Source organism: Eleginops maclovinus, chromosome 1, assembly GCF_036324505.1.
Source record: "Eleginops maclovinus isolate JMC-PN-2008 ecotype Puerto Natales chromosome 1, JC_Emac_rtc_rv5, whole genome shotgun sequence".
NCBI lineage: Eukaryota > Metazoa > Chordata > Actinopteri > Perciformes > Eleginopidae > Eleginops > Eleginops maclovinus.
The window spans coordinates 23,660,373-23,675,440 of NC_086349.1; the positions used below are offsets into that span (position 1 = coordinate 23,660,373).

The 15,068-nt window shown below is 39.4% G+C and overlaps 1 protein-coding gene across 3 annotated transcripts; it reads right to left on the reverse strand.

Moving 5' to 3' along the window:
- Window positions 1-310: 310 nt before the first annotated feature.
- Window positions 311-14,731, reverse strand: camk1gb (calcium/calmodulin-dependent protein kinase IGb). 3 transcript variants are annotated; one of them, XM_063887108.1, is made up of 14 exons: window positions 14,488-14,731; window positions 13,360-13,529; window positions 11,578-11,683; window positions 7,063-7,188; window positions 6,392-6,466; window positions 6,150-6,288; window positions 5,522-5,645; window positions 5,194-5,269; window positions 4,791-4,903; window positions 4,605-4,683; window positions 3,683-3,770; window positions 2,346-2,695; window positions 2,160-2,253; window positions 311-1,306 (listed from the first exon to the last, which is right to left on the reverse strand). In XM_063887108.1, exons 1-13 carry the CDS (start codon window positions 14,586-14,588, stop codon window positions 2,196-2,198), a joined length of 1,605 nt encoding a protein of 534 aa, XP_063743178.1. In that variant the 5' UTR covers window positions 14,589-14,731; the 3' UTR covers window positions 311-1,306; window positions 2,160-2,195. The 3 variants fall into 3 exon arrangements, with proteins under 3 accessions (XP_063743178.1, XP_063743193.1, XP_063743187.1); XM_063887123.1 differs by lacking the exons at window positions 13,360-13,529; window positions 14,488-14,731 and adding an exon at window positions 12,948-13,320; XM_063887117.1 differs by lacking the exons at window positions 13,360-13,529; window positions 14,488-14,731 and adding an exon at window positions 12,580-12,910.
- Between the last annotated feature and the right edge of the window lie 337 nt (window positions 14,732-15,068).

The following is a 15,068-nucleotide window of genomic DNA, read 5'->3' on the forward strand; positions in this document are numbered from 1 at the left end:
TTAACTGCATTATGATTTAACACTAACATTTCAGTTTCACTTTGTTTTACAGATTTCTTATTTTTATTTCTAATTATTTGTGGTGCTTCATTTTGTATTTCGCTGCTGCAACGAAAACATTTCCCAGATTGGGATGAATAAAGTATTTCTGATTCTGCCTTAAATTAAAGTTGTTTAATATACTTCTATTATAGCGCTACAGTGGCAATTAAATTCAATTAATTGACCTATTTTCATGTTTTTTTGTTGCTGTTGAGTCTTTTTCCACATGGAGTAGAGCAAATTGAGACAAATAAAACAGCAGAAAAACTTCAGATTCTGAACAAGCTTTATTTATGAGCATACAGGGATCCCATCCTAATACATGGACTAGATCAACAACTGTTTTTGCATCAACACAAAGCAGAGGAACAAATAACTGTGCAAAATGAAGAGCTTACAGCAACACCTATTACAGCGAATATAAACACACTTTATATTCTAGCAGGTTGAATGCATGTGACAGCTATGAGTTGGCAATATATACTTGATATACTTGTGGCATTTACGCTGAAAATATAGGTTTTTTTGTCAATATATATTTGTTTATGTTTGGTTTTTTTAAAAAGGAAGAAAATACATGAGAAATAAAAAAATAAAATAGACAAGCAATCAACACAAACAAAAAAAATGAGCTTATCCAGATACGTTTATATCATTATGGCGTATTTAAAGCAGCACACATGCAGTTTCATATATCCTCCAGCGCTAAGAAATGTAGTTTTGCATGAAGAAGGAAAAATATTTAACACATGATGTACAATAATTCATATTATTGCGTTGTGTGTATTTTCTTAAACATGTTACCACAAGCTTAATAATCCTGGACATTTAATGAACACAGATGAATTAAACTCCCTGATAAAAACAAACAGGAACTGTGATTAAAGCCTTCATGGGGCGTTCAGAGCTCAGAGACTCCTTCACCATGAATGAGCTGCACATTAAACAGAAGGAGCTTTAATCTCTTCAACACTGTCTGAACGGTCCTGTTTACTGAAGCCTACCCTGTGCATCTGAGTTAAAGTGAGTCATGTGCATCTCAAAGCGTGTGTGTGTGTGTGTGTGTGTGTGTGTGTGTGTGTGTGTGTGTGTGTGTGTGTGTAGCTTCTTAGGCACTCTTTCCAAGAAAAATAAAAACGTCCCACTGACTGTGAGGACCTCGCAGACCGTTAGAGTCCGTCGGAGGTTCATCCACTTCTCAACACCGTGCCGGGACCTGCTGACACAAAACAGCTGCATGCTGAGTCAGCACTGCAACACTGACCTGCAGAGGGCACAAACACACACTGGGTTAGACACACACACACACACACACACACACAAACACACCTGCAATGAGCTGACAATTTACACAAAACATTGAAAAGCACATTCACAGTCAGCTATGTGTTGACACTCAGTTTATTGTCAGAGGGCCGTGCACACTCATGACTGATTTGATCTATTGTGACTGAAGTTGGGAATTATGTGACATATTCAAACTCCATTTACTGAATAAAGGGACTTTTTCAGTCTCAATATTTAATAATAATATTTAAGAATAGGCTTGATTCTTCTATAACATGAATCTCATAGTTTTATTAAATTTGATTAGTATTTATTTATTTAATCTAACTTTATTTTAATTCATTTATTTTATCTAATTTTATTTTATTTCACTTCATTTTATTTCATTTCTGATTAAATTATCTTATTTTTTACTTTTTTCTTATTTTATTTTATTTGTTTTACTCTAATTAGTTTTTATTTTATTGTCTTTCATGTTTTTTGATCGATGAAAAGTGTTACGCTCCTTGAGAAAATGTGTTTTGTGATATTGGGCTATAAAAATTAATTGGATTTCATTTAATTTCATTGACATATTTGACCGGTCCCATTAGGAAAATCTCAAGCGTAAATATTACAGTGAATGACGTCTGAATGACATTAAGGTGCTTCAGAACACGGTCCATGCTGTGTCAGTGTCACACTGCCCTGGCAATCTGGTTGCTGTTATTAGTGACACCAAACCGCCATGTTTTCTTTTTGGATCCCGCACCACATCAAAGATCTCATTTATAAATTCAAATATAGCTTCAATGCATTTGATGTCATGAAAATGTATTACTTGAACCTACCAGGTAAAATGTTTCCAGGTAAACCTCATGCAGCCTTCACATGACGGAGCAAACTCCAGTCTGCACCGTCTTACCTGTACGGTTTTTAATGTACCTGAAATTAGAAGAGAGAAGTTTAATCACGCATCTATCCCGCTGTAATGCAAAACATTAAAATTCACAACATCAGATGAAACTGTTTCGTACCCGTTGAGGTTGGCCGGCTCTGAGTGGTACACGTTCTTGCCCTGCTCGGCGATGGAGGGCGCGTGGTGGGGGCAGGCCTGGCTCTGAGTGGCCTTCAGGGCGTGGACGTGGCTCTTCAGCTCGATGGGGCTGGTGGGCAGGGACATGTGGGTCGTCCCGTTCACCTTCCCGTTGATCGCCGTTGGCTTGGGGTCTGGTTTGTCTCGATCCAGGCGTTTGTGGTTCTTGGGAGGGGAGGAGGCCTCGGTCACGTTGATCTCGGGGATGCTGGGCTTGCTCAACACCTGCTCTGAGTGCGCCAGCTGCAGCTTCTTCATGTGGTTGATGGCCACGGCTGCGTTGTAGGCTTGCTGAGGGAGGAAGAATGAGGAGAGGTTCAACAGAGATCCTACTGGGTATCAACCTGTAAGGGAGACTTTAACTTCATTTAATTCAAAGTTAAACTACATTCAAAATTTGTGATTCAAGTAGTTCAATTACAACCAAGTAAACTATAAAGACTACAAACTATTTTCGGGCTAGAAGAACAAAGACATTTGCTTTATGTATTTAATTGCATTGTTGCTTCACTACAGTTATTGATCCCTCTTTTAATTTAAGTATAAATGAAATATTTTATTGTTGCTTTACTATTCTAATTTTTAATATAAGTTAAATATTTTTGGTGCTTTTTCTGGGGATTATGTTTCAACTCTTTTTGTAATAAAATTCAATCCATTTGAAACTCAATTTGGTGGGACTTGATCTAGCATTTGACATTTTCTTTTAGATATTGTTAGAAACTTGTATCATGTACATTGATGCGTTTTTCTGTGTGTTTTAGTTGGATAGTTTTGCTGTAGCTCAACTTTTTCAACTCCAACTAACTGCATATATAGTTTACATATTTTTTTCTTCACGGTGAACTTTTATATTTTCACTCTTTTAGTTCTGTTTTATTCTATTTTGAGATGTTTATATTGTATAATTGTTTATTTTCTACTCTTATATTATTTCTAATTATGTGCATACTTAGGTTTACGCACTGCTGCAATGAAACATTTCCCAATTTGGGATTAATAAAGTATAAATGATCTTATCTCCAAACTGCTTTCGTAACACTTACATCTACTGAAGCTTTTCAAATGTTCCTGCTACACTCCAGACATTAGGTTCACTTATTAGTCATTTTTCACTTAGTCATTAGTGCACTTTGGTTTCCCTGACAGTGAGAGCCCTACATCAGTGGCCTTGATTACAAAACAGCTTCTTATCAAAGTCTTTAATCAGGAAGGATTTCGGTAAGCAGCCGATTAATCGTCTATAAACTGCTTAATCTCATTTTATCAGGGACTAACCTTCCACTTGGACTTGGCAAAGTTCTTCTGGATCTGAACGCTGACAGAGTAGTAGATGTCCTGGCTCCGGGCCGTCTTTCCGATAATCCTGGAAAACAGATGACGGAGCGGAACGGTTAAATATATTTCCAGGTAGCCGTTAATCCGCTGTGACCTGACACTGTGAGGACACACTCCTGTAGTACCTGTTTATTTTGTTTGTATTTCACGGTTACTGTCATAAACACATTTCATTCTGTCCTGTGTCGGAGAGAAAAAGCTGCTATTTGGGATTACGTTGAGATTTGACTAACTTAAAAAAAGTCAAAGATTTGAGTAATCTTACCCATGATTCAGAAGCTTAAAGACATTTTATAGTGAAAAGCCTAAATCTGCTCAGAAATGTTAATATATCGCAGGAAATTATTTACTCCTATTATAAAATTAGTTAAAGGGTAAAAAGATGAGCTGCAAATTTCCAAATCTGTAATAAATTCTATGTTTTAATTAATTGCAAACTAAAAAATGCTATTGTCTTACTCCAGATCTGTGGACGATGATGATAGCTGTATCGTTAGGATGCTGTATTAGATTGGGGATATATACTGTATATACATTATTTTTCAGAATAGAAAGGCATCTATTGTCATTATACTCATGTACGATGAGATGTTGCAGGCTTCTCTCCATGCAGTTTAAAATAAAAACACATCAATAAAAAGCAGTGATGAAAACAGCAGTGCAAACAGTTACAGCAACAAGAGAATACAAAGTTACAACTACTTTTCCTGACAAATATCAGTGTCTGCAAGCAATGCTAATAAATATAAAACTGTTGCGTATACAACCCCTAGGTTCTTAACCTGCTGGCATAGTTTTAGATTAATTTTGTGGCAAATATTTGTAGAAATTTGAATCAAAACCCTCTTTGTCTGATACTCACCAGGGATGTCTGAGGGCCATTTCAGTGGAGAAGCGCATGCTGGGAGATTTCTGCATCATGTTACGGATGAAGTCTTTAGCTGCGGATCAAAATGTGACACGTGAGTTAGGGCTGGAGCTGTATGGAGGAATAAAGCAGCTGCAGCAGGATATACATTACATATGTGTTGATGCTCAGTGTCATTACCAGATTCAGAAATATCATCCCAGAAGGGCGAGTCAAACTCATACTGCGCCTTAATGATCTTGGAGAACAGTCTTGTCTCACTTTCTTCGTAAAAAGGGGGATATCCACAGAGCCTGAAACACAAGCATTCATTAAAGTTGAAGTGTTTATGTACTTGTGTGTGTGTGTGTGTGTGTGTGTGTGGGAAAACAGTGTGTGTGTGTAGCATATGCTCTCTAGGTGGTGCTATGTCTTAACCCGGGCCCTAACTGTGTCATGCATGACTGGCAGAGGCTTTTAATCTGAAAATCCACTTAAGAAAGAAAAACCCGGAGCTGATTTACAATCTTAAACGTCTATTTGCATTCATCTCTCTATCTGTGTCCAGCTATATGTGACACATTTACAATGGCTTTATTCTTACAAGATGTAGGTGATAACTCCAATGGACCAGCAGTCCACGGCCTTGCTGTACGGCTTCTGTGCCAAAACTTCAGGAGCTGAAAAAAACAACAACAACACAAGTCAAGTTTTTGATTTGATTGAGCCAGTATGCAGAGAAAAAGAGATGTCAATACAACACATTGTCCGCTTTGTCTTAATGTTTACACTCCTATGTGTGTCCTATATTACCTCAGAGCTATTTAAGCCCTAAATAAATAAAATAAGGAATAATAATAATAATAGAATTCAAGGAATAAGAAAGGTTTGAGTGACATGATAATTAAATGAAACTCCTCATGTCTCCTTACCTACGTATCCCGGGGTGCCGCAGGCTGTGGACATGATGTCGCTGTCGACCATCTTGGAGAGGCCGAAGTCGCTGATCATGATCTTGGAGTCTTCCTCCTGACTGTAGTACAGGATGTTCTCCGGCTGCACAGGGATAAATACACACAGGAGCTCTTCACACACTCACGTCCACAATGCAGTGTCACTTCTCCTGTGGTACAACAAAGCCTTCAGATTTTCACTTCCTGATAAAAAGGTGACACCGCTGTAAATGGATTTGTACCACGGATTTCGGGAAATACACTTATTTGCTTTCTTGAGTTGAGAACAATTTGCTCTCCTATGTTTTGGTTTTACATGTTCAAAGTGACATTGATGAACCTCTGTGTTGGGGTTCTTTCAGGCACTTACACAGTTGTATTTATGAACTATTTTTGAGCCTTTATTCTATTTTACTTTTCTATTTTTGATAACTTTTATATGTTTTTGTCAAGGGGCTTATCCTAACTAAATACACATGCGTTGCAATTTAAATATCGACAAATATGGCTTCATCCCAAAGATGCTGTTGTGAAACATATTTTAACTTGGCCGAGTGAAAGCGCTTCAGTGGAAGTAAATGTACCCCTTATATTATCTGATCCTTACCTTCAGGTCACGATGCACAATGTCGTTTTTGTGCAGGTAGTGCACGGCATGCAGAACCTGCCGGATCACCCTGCTGGCATCTTTCTCCGAGTAAACCCCCCGGTCCAGAATACGGTCAAAGAGCTCACCGCCTGCAACGCTGAGAAGAAAAAACACCACCGCCGTTAAAATGTGATCTAATATCCCTGTGCTTTTGTTTAGAACTCATCTGCTCTTTTACATAATAATTAAAGGACACTCACAGCTCCATGACGAGATAGTAGTGGGTCCGACTTTCATAGAAATCCTCCATCCCCACCACATTGTCGTGTTTGATTCTGAAAAGGGAAACAAAAAGGAGCCACCATTAGATTAGATAAAATAAAGCAGCATTCTCAGCAACATCTCAGCTGCATGTAAAAAAGGGCATTGCACATGGAAATACACGAAAATAAACATCAACAGAACATTTCATTAGATAAGACAAGTTCTCATCAATTAATGAGGTGAGATATACTTGATTATTAGATAAGACTATTTTAGATATGTTCTATTGATCCAACATTGTGAAATTGTGTTGTCAAGGCAGCATGTAAACAAGCCTTTGCACATGAATCCAAATAAACAAACAAAAACAGTACACTTCCTTAGACGAGACTATTAGATTAGAAAGATTTAGATTAGATATACTTTATTTATCCAAGACTGTGAAACTGTGAAACGCATTATGTCAAAAAGGCCAATGAATTTCCCCCCAAAAGCTATAATGCACCATGAAAGACTAACTACAGACATTAGGACTGTAAACCCCCAACTTAATTCCCATATTTGCCACATAAACAACAGAGATGGATCAACGTGACTCCGCCGCACACTGACTACTGAGGGAATATGAGATGTTTTGACGCTCATTAAAGCCTCAGACGTTAATTACCTCCTCAGCACGGCGATCTCGTTCTCCAGATTGAGGTCTCGCTTCTGTTTCTTCTTCACACACTTCATGGCGAACAGCTTCCCCGTCTTCTTCTCCTTCACCATGAACACCTCAGAGAACGCCCCGCTGTTCATCGACACAGAAACACAAGGAAAGTGAGTTAGCGATGATGCATTCACTGACTGATTTGAAACGTCAGAGAAAGAAAGAGACAACAGCAGGAGAAATGAAGCTTCACTGCAATTAGAATTAGGCAGCCTCTTAATGGGCCTACTTTCCATTTTTCTCAGCCAATCAGGATTTTTCCATGCTTTTGTTTCTGGATTGTGTTCATACGTCCAATGCGAGTGATTTTTAGTATTTTTAATCCATTTGCAAGCTATAAAATTCATGAAACTCTTTTTGATTTAGAGTAAGGTTAGTCCCATTTGTCTCTATAGGTAAATGTTAAACCAATTAACAGACTCAGGCAGATAATTGGAGGAAAATATGGATACGACTCACGTTTATCCATTCAATATAGTGCAGATGCAATTAGCAATTTAGCTTAGCATAAGGTCTGGGAACAGGGGGGAACAGCTCTTCTCTATTCATAAAAAAACAAATGTTAAACTAGCACAGTGCTTGCCTTTTTGCCCTGTAAAAAAACATGAATTATGAGCTTAAAAGGAGCTGGTTTACAGGTGTGTGTTATAAAATAGTGTATACAACATATTTCCTGTTTTATTTCTACACATTTTTTCAGTTTCATCATGTTATTTCTCCGCCTCCTTGCGTTGGAAACGTCCTTCGAGCAAATTAAAATAAACACATGGCACAAATAGCAATATCAAGGGATTCAATTAAGCTGCACTGAAGATCTCTGTGGCTTAACCGTTCACATGTCAGAGGCGTATTATGCTGCTCTGTGTCCCATGCTATCTTCAGAGTTGACCGGGAATAGTTGTTCTACCTGCGGGATTAGGGGCTTTATCCCTTACGTAATGGAAAAACAGAGAGTTGGGGGCACAGGGGTCAGGGACTGAGCCCCTTCAGCAGCACAGAACAACAAGCTCCTGTAGGACGGAGAGGTCGGGTCACGGACAGATGTCAAGGGCTGGGAGAGGACAGGTGTCCCTCTGCCTTCTGAGTGGTGATGACCCTGACCCTGAAGCATGATGGGATGTTCTCTAATGAGGAGAGACAATCCCCCCGCTGGATTAACCCTAAAAACTGGATTTCCCCTGATGGGATTAATAATGTCTTCTTCTTCTTCTTCTTTAAAAACAGTTTTGTTCTTTTTTTAAAACATAGATAGTGCTTCTATTGCACATCGCTGCCTTCAGTTAAATCAAATGATTATACATATCTTGATTTCTATTGAAGCTTGTTTTGATTTCACTAATTCTGTTGATTTTTAATTGCTGTCTTTTATTTTATAGTGGGTTTCTGTGGCAATATATCTGAATGTTTTACTAAAGGACAGTAGTCCCACACACCCAGTCAAAGCTTTGTCAAGCATCCGTGTTCGATTTGTTGAAAATTCACACAAAATACTGGTTTTAAAGTGTCATTATAAGCACACAGGCAGACTTATGTTGTATAACTTGAGCTTATCATCCCTTAAGTCACATAACTCAGTTGATTAAATTAAGTTGAGCATGCATCTTCTAACCTGTGTGTTTACATCATCGAAATCAACGTATATAATATAATATATAACTAGCCACACCTTCAGTTGGTACCTGAGAGATAATAAACACGCAGTCAGAAATGTGTGTTTTCAATTGAGAGCTGATTTTAAATTGAGTTGTAACCCCTATTAAAAACAGCCTAATTGCTCTCAGGGAGGCGGACAGGAGCGAGCGGTCCCCTCAGCGCCATCACTGCTCTTCACATCCCGTTGCGCAACTGATTTCTCCTCGGTTACAACGTCTCATTTTCTTCCGCGGATCTCCTCGAAGCTTATTGTGTCCTCTCAAGAGAAATCATCAATCAAGCTAAGACAGAATTTATATATAAATATATATTCAACAAAAAGACAAAGGTTAATAACACTGCTGCAGTAACTGTGTGTGTGTAAATTGGGATGCTTAAAATCCACAGATGTTAACGAGAGTAAAATTGCTCTGTGCTTTTTGAGAGTTGCATTCACCCCTGAAGAGATTATCCTGATTGCCAGGAAACAATTAGGATGTTGTTTACACTGTGTGTGTGTGTGATGAGGCCCGATGGGACCGGCTGTGTTTGGTATCCTACGCAATCTCCTGTCCTTTTTGAATTATCTTCCTTTTTTTATGATGATGGATGACAGAAAGGCAGAGATCAGCAGGAGAACACACTCTGCTGACACCTTTAAAACCTTTGTGCTTTGTGAGGGGTTCCCTTTCCTGTAGTGTGTTATATAGGTTTGTGTGCATGTAAATGGTCTGCAAAGGCTAAAATAGCAAAGTGCACAATGCCCCCCTGCCTGGAACGCCTCCATTGGACTCCTTTGTTTACTTCAGTAACTAAGTGACATCACTACGTAACACTTTTGTTTTTGGTGACCGCTCCAACACATTGTCCGAGATAGGCTAAGGGGCGGGACATCTCTAAGTCGTTGAACAATCACAACAGAGCCAATCAGAGCAGACTGGCCCCTGGTTTCAGACAGAGGGTGAAAAGAGGTGCTGCAACACAGGCAGTATGAGAAGAATAAAGAGCTTTCTGAACATTAAAGCGTGCATGTCTGAAGATTAGCATAATCATCATTTAAAGGGCCCATTTAAATCAAATCGTTTTCATGTCTTACACTGCACGGCAATTGTCTTATTCTTTTTAAGCTTTTTAATTCCCTGCTTGTTTATGACTGTATTTAAATGTATGATGTGTTTTTAGTTGCACTGCTACTTGGAGAGGTCCCAGTTCACCTCCTAGGCCCTGCTGTGGTGCCCTTGAGCAAGGCACCGGACACCTCCAATCCCCCCCCCCCCCCATTGCTCCCCGGGTGCTGCACGATAGCTGCCCACTGCTCCTAGTACTAGGATGGGTTAAATGCAGAGGACCAATTTCCCTGTGTGTGCTCTGCTGTGTGCATGTACGTGACTAATAAAGAGGGTTTCATTCTCCGATTCTTCTTCTTATTCTAATCATTTGTGAGATGAGGTGAAATAAAGTGATCATAAGTGTGGTCATATATCTTGGCCTAGTTTTCCATTAAGCTCCAGAGTTGTTACGCAGTGTTTGGGGAAATAAGCGTTATTGCTGCAAACTAATTGAAACACATATTATATCATGCCCTGCGCCGGGGAGGGGCCTCACCCCTCACTCTGCAATCACCGCTGCTCTGGGAACATCCTCGGCCCTCGGCACAGATCCGCTCTGTTTTCACACAACATGCTGACGTCAGCAGCAATCACTCGATCGCTCCTTTATGTCCTGTCGGCCTCTGAGCAGCTTGTACCCCAACACTTGAGAAATACTCCATAAGACCTGCTGAGTTCACTTCACTGAAATTAGGTCAGCACTGGAGATGGTTAGCTAAGACTGTGCACAGTTTACAGCAGTGGTTTGAAGTAGATTTACTCAAGTACTGTTACATCTTGTACTTTGCATGAGTATCTCCATTTTATGCCGCTTTGTACTTCTACCCAACAACAATTGAGAGGTAAATCATTTACTTTTACTGCATTACATGTGTGTTTGATCATTTGCATACATGGATTAATGACATAACCTATAATCAACACTTAAATAAGACACCTAAATACATCCATAATTATAATCAATAAATATAACAGTTATTCTGAAATGGGTCAATCTGCATAATAAGTACTTTTACTTTTGGTACTTTAAACACATTTTGATGCAAATACTTTTTTAGTTTGACTTATTTGAACACTGTCTTGCTACTTCTACAGAAGATAAATATGTAAGTACTTCTTCCATTACTGCTGTTTTGTCTATAAAATGTCAGAAACTAGATTTTTTGGGGGTATTTTGGCTTACAATGTGCCTAAATAATGAGTAATGTTATCAAAATATAGTATTGAATATTTCAACTTCAATCCACATATAAATTATTCCACTAAATGCTGCAGTCCAACTTATTTTGCCACTAGATTTTTACACTTTTATTTACAATTCTACAATTTGGAAAACACAGATTGAATTATTTCATATTTATTGACCTGCTTATGTGACTCTGAGAACAAGGCACCATGAGGAGAGCCAGACTGACTAACACTCTAACAGCCAAAGTGTCTTGTTGACTAAGTCCTCTGTAAAGTACGCCTCAGTATGTCAATCCAATCATCTGTCCTCAGACTCAAACAGCATGTGGAGGGTTTATGATCACCACACGTGCAAGACGACACACATGGGACACTTTGATTGACCTCTATATCACTCACATCCAGCAATGCTAAATATTCCCACAGGTACTACGGAAGAATCTCTGTCGTGTTTACAAAACTAAACAGGATATTAAAACTGGCCCGCTCAATAAATATTACTTTTATTTGAATGAGTTAAAAGGCAAATAAATGTACTCACGATCCCAGCTCCTCCATGAAGATGAACACATCCTCGATGTTCTCGGTGTACTTCATCCACTCGGTCTCCTGACGACCCATCTCTTTGCAGCCTTCAACAGGGACGTCTTTCAGCAAAGGAGGAGAAAGAAAATAACACATGAGGTCCGTGTCATAATCGGAGAAGAGATTATTAAAGAGTCTTTAAATAATTAATGCAGGTGTGAAGGTCGGTGCGGCAGGGGACGAGCTGACGGACACGTGTCTTTGTCTGGATGACAAAAGGTTAGGGTTTATAATCCTACAGGAATCTATAAAGCTGTGCAAAGCCAAGCCTACACTGTACCAGGGCTAAATGACACTGCAGTGTATGCATTGATACTATTCAGAGATGTCAAACAAGGTGAAAAGTAAGAAGAACCTGTTGCATTCATTGTTTTCTGTTGCATCGTCAAAAACGCATTGAGAATAAAATCCTAGTCTTAATTATGTTGTAAAAGAAAAAGCTACCTGCACAATCAGGATCATCATACATTGTTGTGCAAGACACAATACATTTGCTTCGATAAGAAACATTGTTTAGGATTAGCAAGAAGGATTTATCCAATAAACCGTATGTCCTGAGGAGGATTAGGAGCACTTTAAATGAGCAGGTTACCCAGTTTAGTTTCCTGGCCTCTTTTCTCTTATATAAGGGATTAACTCTTGATATAGAGACCTGACCTCGTTACAGGTGTATATAAATACCAAAGTAAAGCCTCAAACAACTTAAATGCAGAATACATGTCTTAATAACTGGAAACAATATACCTGTATACAGTAAAAGCCCAAAATAAATGAATATATGAGCAACAAATTAACATTTCTGTTGGTTTTTTAATCCCACTTTCTTTTCCCTTCATGTCAATGCATGTATACAGAAACTCAGATGATGCAGCAAAACATAATCAAGCCATTTACATTGTGTTTAATCTAGATTAGTATCCCCATATTCAAACAATGACTGCACACACACAATGATTACCAGGGCCGGTTCTGGAGGGGTAGCAACGGGAGCGATGTTGCTCCTGGAGCCAGAATAGCGCAGGACGGGCCCTGATGATTACCCCCGAGGGTCTGCTGTTTCCGCACACAACACACAGGTCTTGCAACTCTGACTCTCCCGCAGTAATTATTTTCCTCACAGCAGCAGCAGTGTGTTGTTATTCAGCACAGCAGCTCACGACACACTCACACAGCCATGCAGAGAAATGTTCAACGGCACAAGTAGCGATGCAAAGCTCATTTGCAGTCAAACCATGCAGCAGGGATGCGCATCTCAATGCGGTGTTGATGTTTTGAAATTGCGCAAAAAAATCCTTCACGTTTCCCCCCCCAGTCCGTTTCTCTTACGTGCACGCTTTACAGTCCAGTCGTGTTTGCTCTGCACCCTGACGCAAAAACACCAGTCAATGCAAGGAAATGCTGCTGTTACAGTAACTGACAGTGGATTGCAGCATCTCTTCTCCACTCTAACGCTAACAAATTGGCTGCAGGATCTGCGGAAAGATCACTCTGCGGCAAAACCGATCAGAAATTCAGATCAAGCTCTCACGCCTGAGTGAACACACTGTAAAACACAAGTTTGGACTCATGCATGATGAATGTTTTATGTGAGAAAAAACATGACACAGAATTCAAAAAAGGAAACACTGGCGCACTACTTTATTCCGAGCTGCTGTTAAAATCAAACAACACTACTTTGAATTATCCAGATCCACTTTTTAAAAAAGGAACAGGTTTATTTGTCAGATTTAAGACTTACCTAGAGACTCTGTGCTGGAGGAGCTCAGCTCTGACTCTCCTGCCAAATGCTCTGCGAAGTCTGGACGGATTACTCTGTCTGGGACATCACAAGAGCTACCTGTTGTGGAGTCAGAGATTACATCCATGGAGAGGCGAGGGGAGGGGCGGACTAAACTCTGCTGCAGAGATCTGTGAAGCAGCCACAGGTTTACACAGAAATGTTGCGCAGAAATGAGCAATATTTTTTTGTCAAAACTGCAAGATTCATTCATAACGGCAACATGTGCACGCGCATGCGCAGCTACACACGCTTGAGTTTTGCAGGTTTCAGCAATGCATAGTCAACCAGTGGTGGAAGAAGAACTCAGATGTATTACATAAGTAAAAGAAGCAATACTGATTTGCAAAAAAATATAGTTACAAATTAAACATTCAAACTCTTACTTAAGACAATTTAAGGTATTGGCATCTCAGTATACTTGAGTAGGCCTACCAAACTGGATGATGATCATTGATGCAATAATGTGTTCATCAGGAGCTAATTGTAATTACCAAGTTGCTTCTGGATAGTTGTGGTAGTTTTTAGTTTAAAAGTAAAATATTGGCTTCCAAAATGTAGTGGAGGAGAAGTCTGAAGTATATTTTGGTATAGAGGCAATAATTATCACCTGAAAACCACAAAAAGATAATATTAATCTCCTATTTATGAACTTTAAAGCTTTACATGTTTAATTATATTTAACTCAAATGTTTTTGTAAAGTTGTTTTCACCTGTCAGTAGTACCTACATTTCACAACGGGGCCACAGACTGGGATGAGTGCAGCATTAGGCATTAAGCATTGCAGTACAAGTGGTTCAGAGGCAACTTTTAACAGGATTATTTATTAATCTGCATACGGAGCTCATCTCACCTGCCTCTCATGGAGGAACAGGGTCAGGATAACATTTGGCCCTCTGCGCCCCTTTGTTTACTGCATACAAAGGACATGGACACAGACAGAGACTGTTTGTGCCGTGCAGAATAATTACCCTCACATATTTCGTATCAAAAGCAACAGCTACAGAGATGTCCTTTAGACAAACAACACATTCCTACATGGTGTGATCTGCCATCAAAGGCAGCAGTGTTGATGAAATGCAGAATACCTGAGGTTCAGGCACGTGCCGTTCATAGAGGCGGAATGATAATATCTCGACCTGCTCATCATGTCGTCATGGATACTGGGCGAAGAGGTTGTCATGGTCATTTATCAGAACGAGGTGAAGTGTTTTCCCTGAGTAGAGCCAGCCAATGAGAGCGTCAGGAATGATGATGAATGTTGCTCTGTCACAGTTATTACAGAAAAGCAATTAGAGAAACATTTGCACTAAAGGAACATTACAAACATCAAATCTATTCCAATATCTTCAAACCTTAATTGTTAGTTGTGGAGGAAGTATTCAGATTTTAATTTAGTAACATTATTAATATCAAACTGTTGCCACAAGCACAGACTGGTTACAAGTGAAGTCCTGCATGACACTGCAATTTAAAGGGGATTTATTACGCTTTAGGGGGTTTTCCCTTTCCTGTATACGTTTTTGTGCATGTAAATGGTCTGCAAAGGCTAAAATCCCTGTGTTCCCCCCAGAGGAAGTTTCTCTCCCCCCTCCCTGCCTGAAACGCTTCCATTGGACTCCTGTGTACTTCCGTAACATAATGACATCACTATGTAGCACTCACACTT

Excerpts from the sequence above, each read along its gene's own strand:
- camk1gb (XM_063887108.1), bottom strand. The coding sequence starts at position 14,588 with ATGACCATGACAACCTCTTCGCCCAGTATCCATGACGACATGATGAGC. Across the intron at positions 7,189-11,577 it reads TTCATGGAGGAGCTGGGATC|CGGGGCGTTCTCTGAGGTGT; the intron begins GTGAGTACATTT and ends GTCGATGAACAG. Across the intron at positions 5,270-5,521 it reads CGGCACCCCGGGATACGTAG|CTCCTGAAGTTTTGGCACAG; the intron begins GTAAGGAGACAT and ends TGTTTTTTTCAG.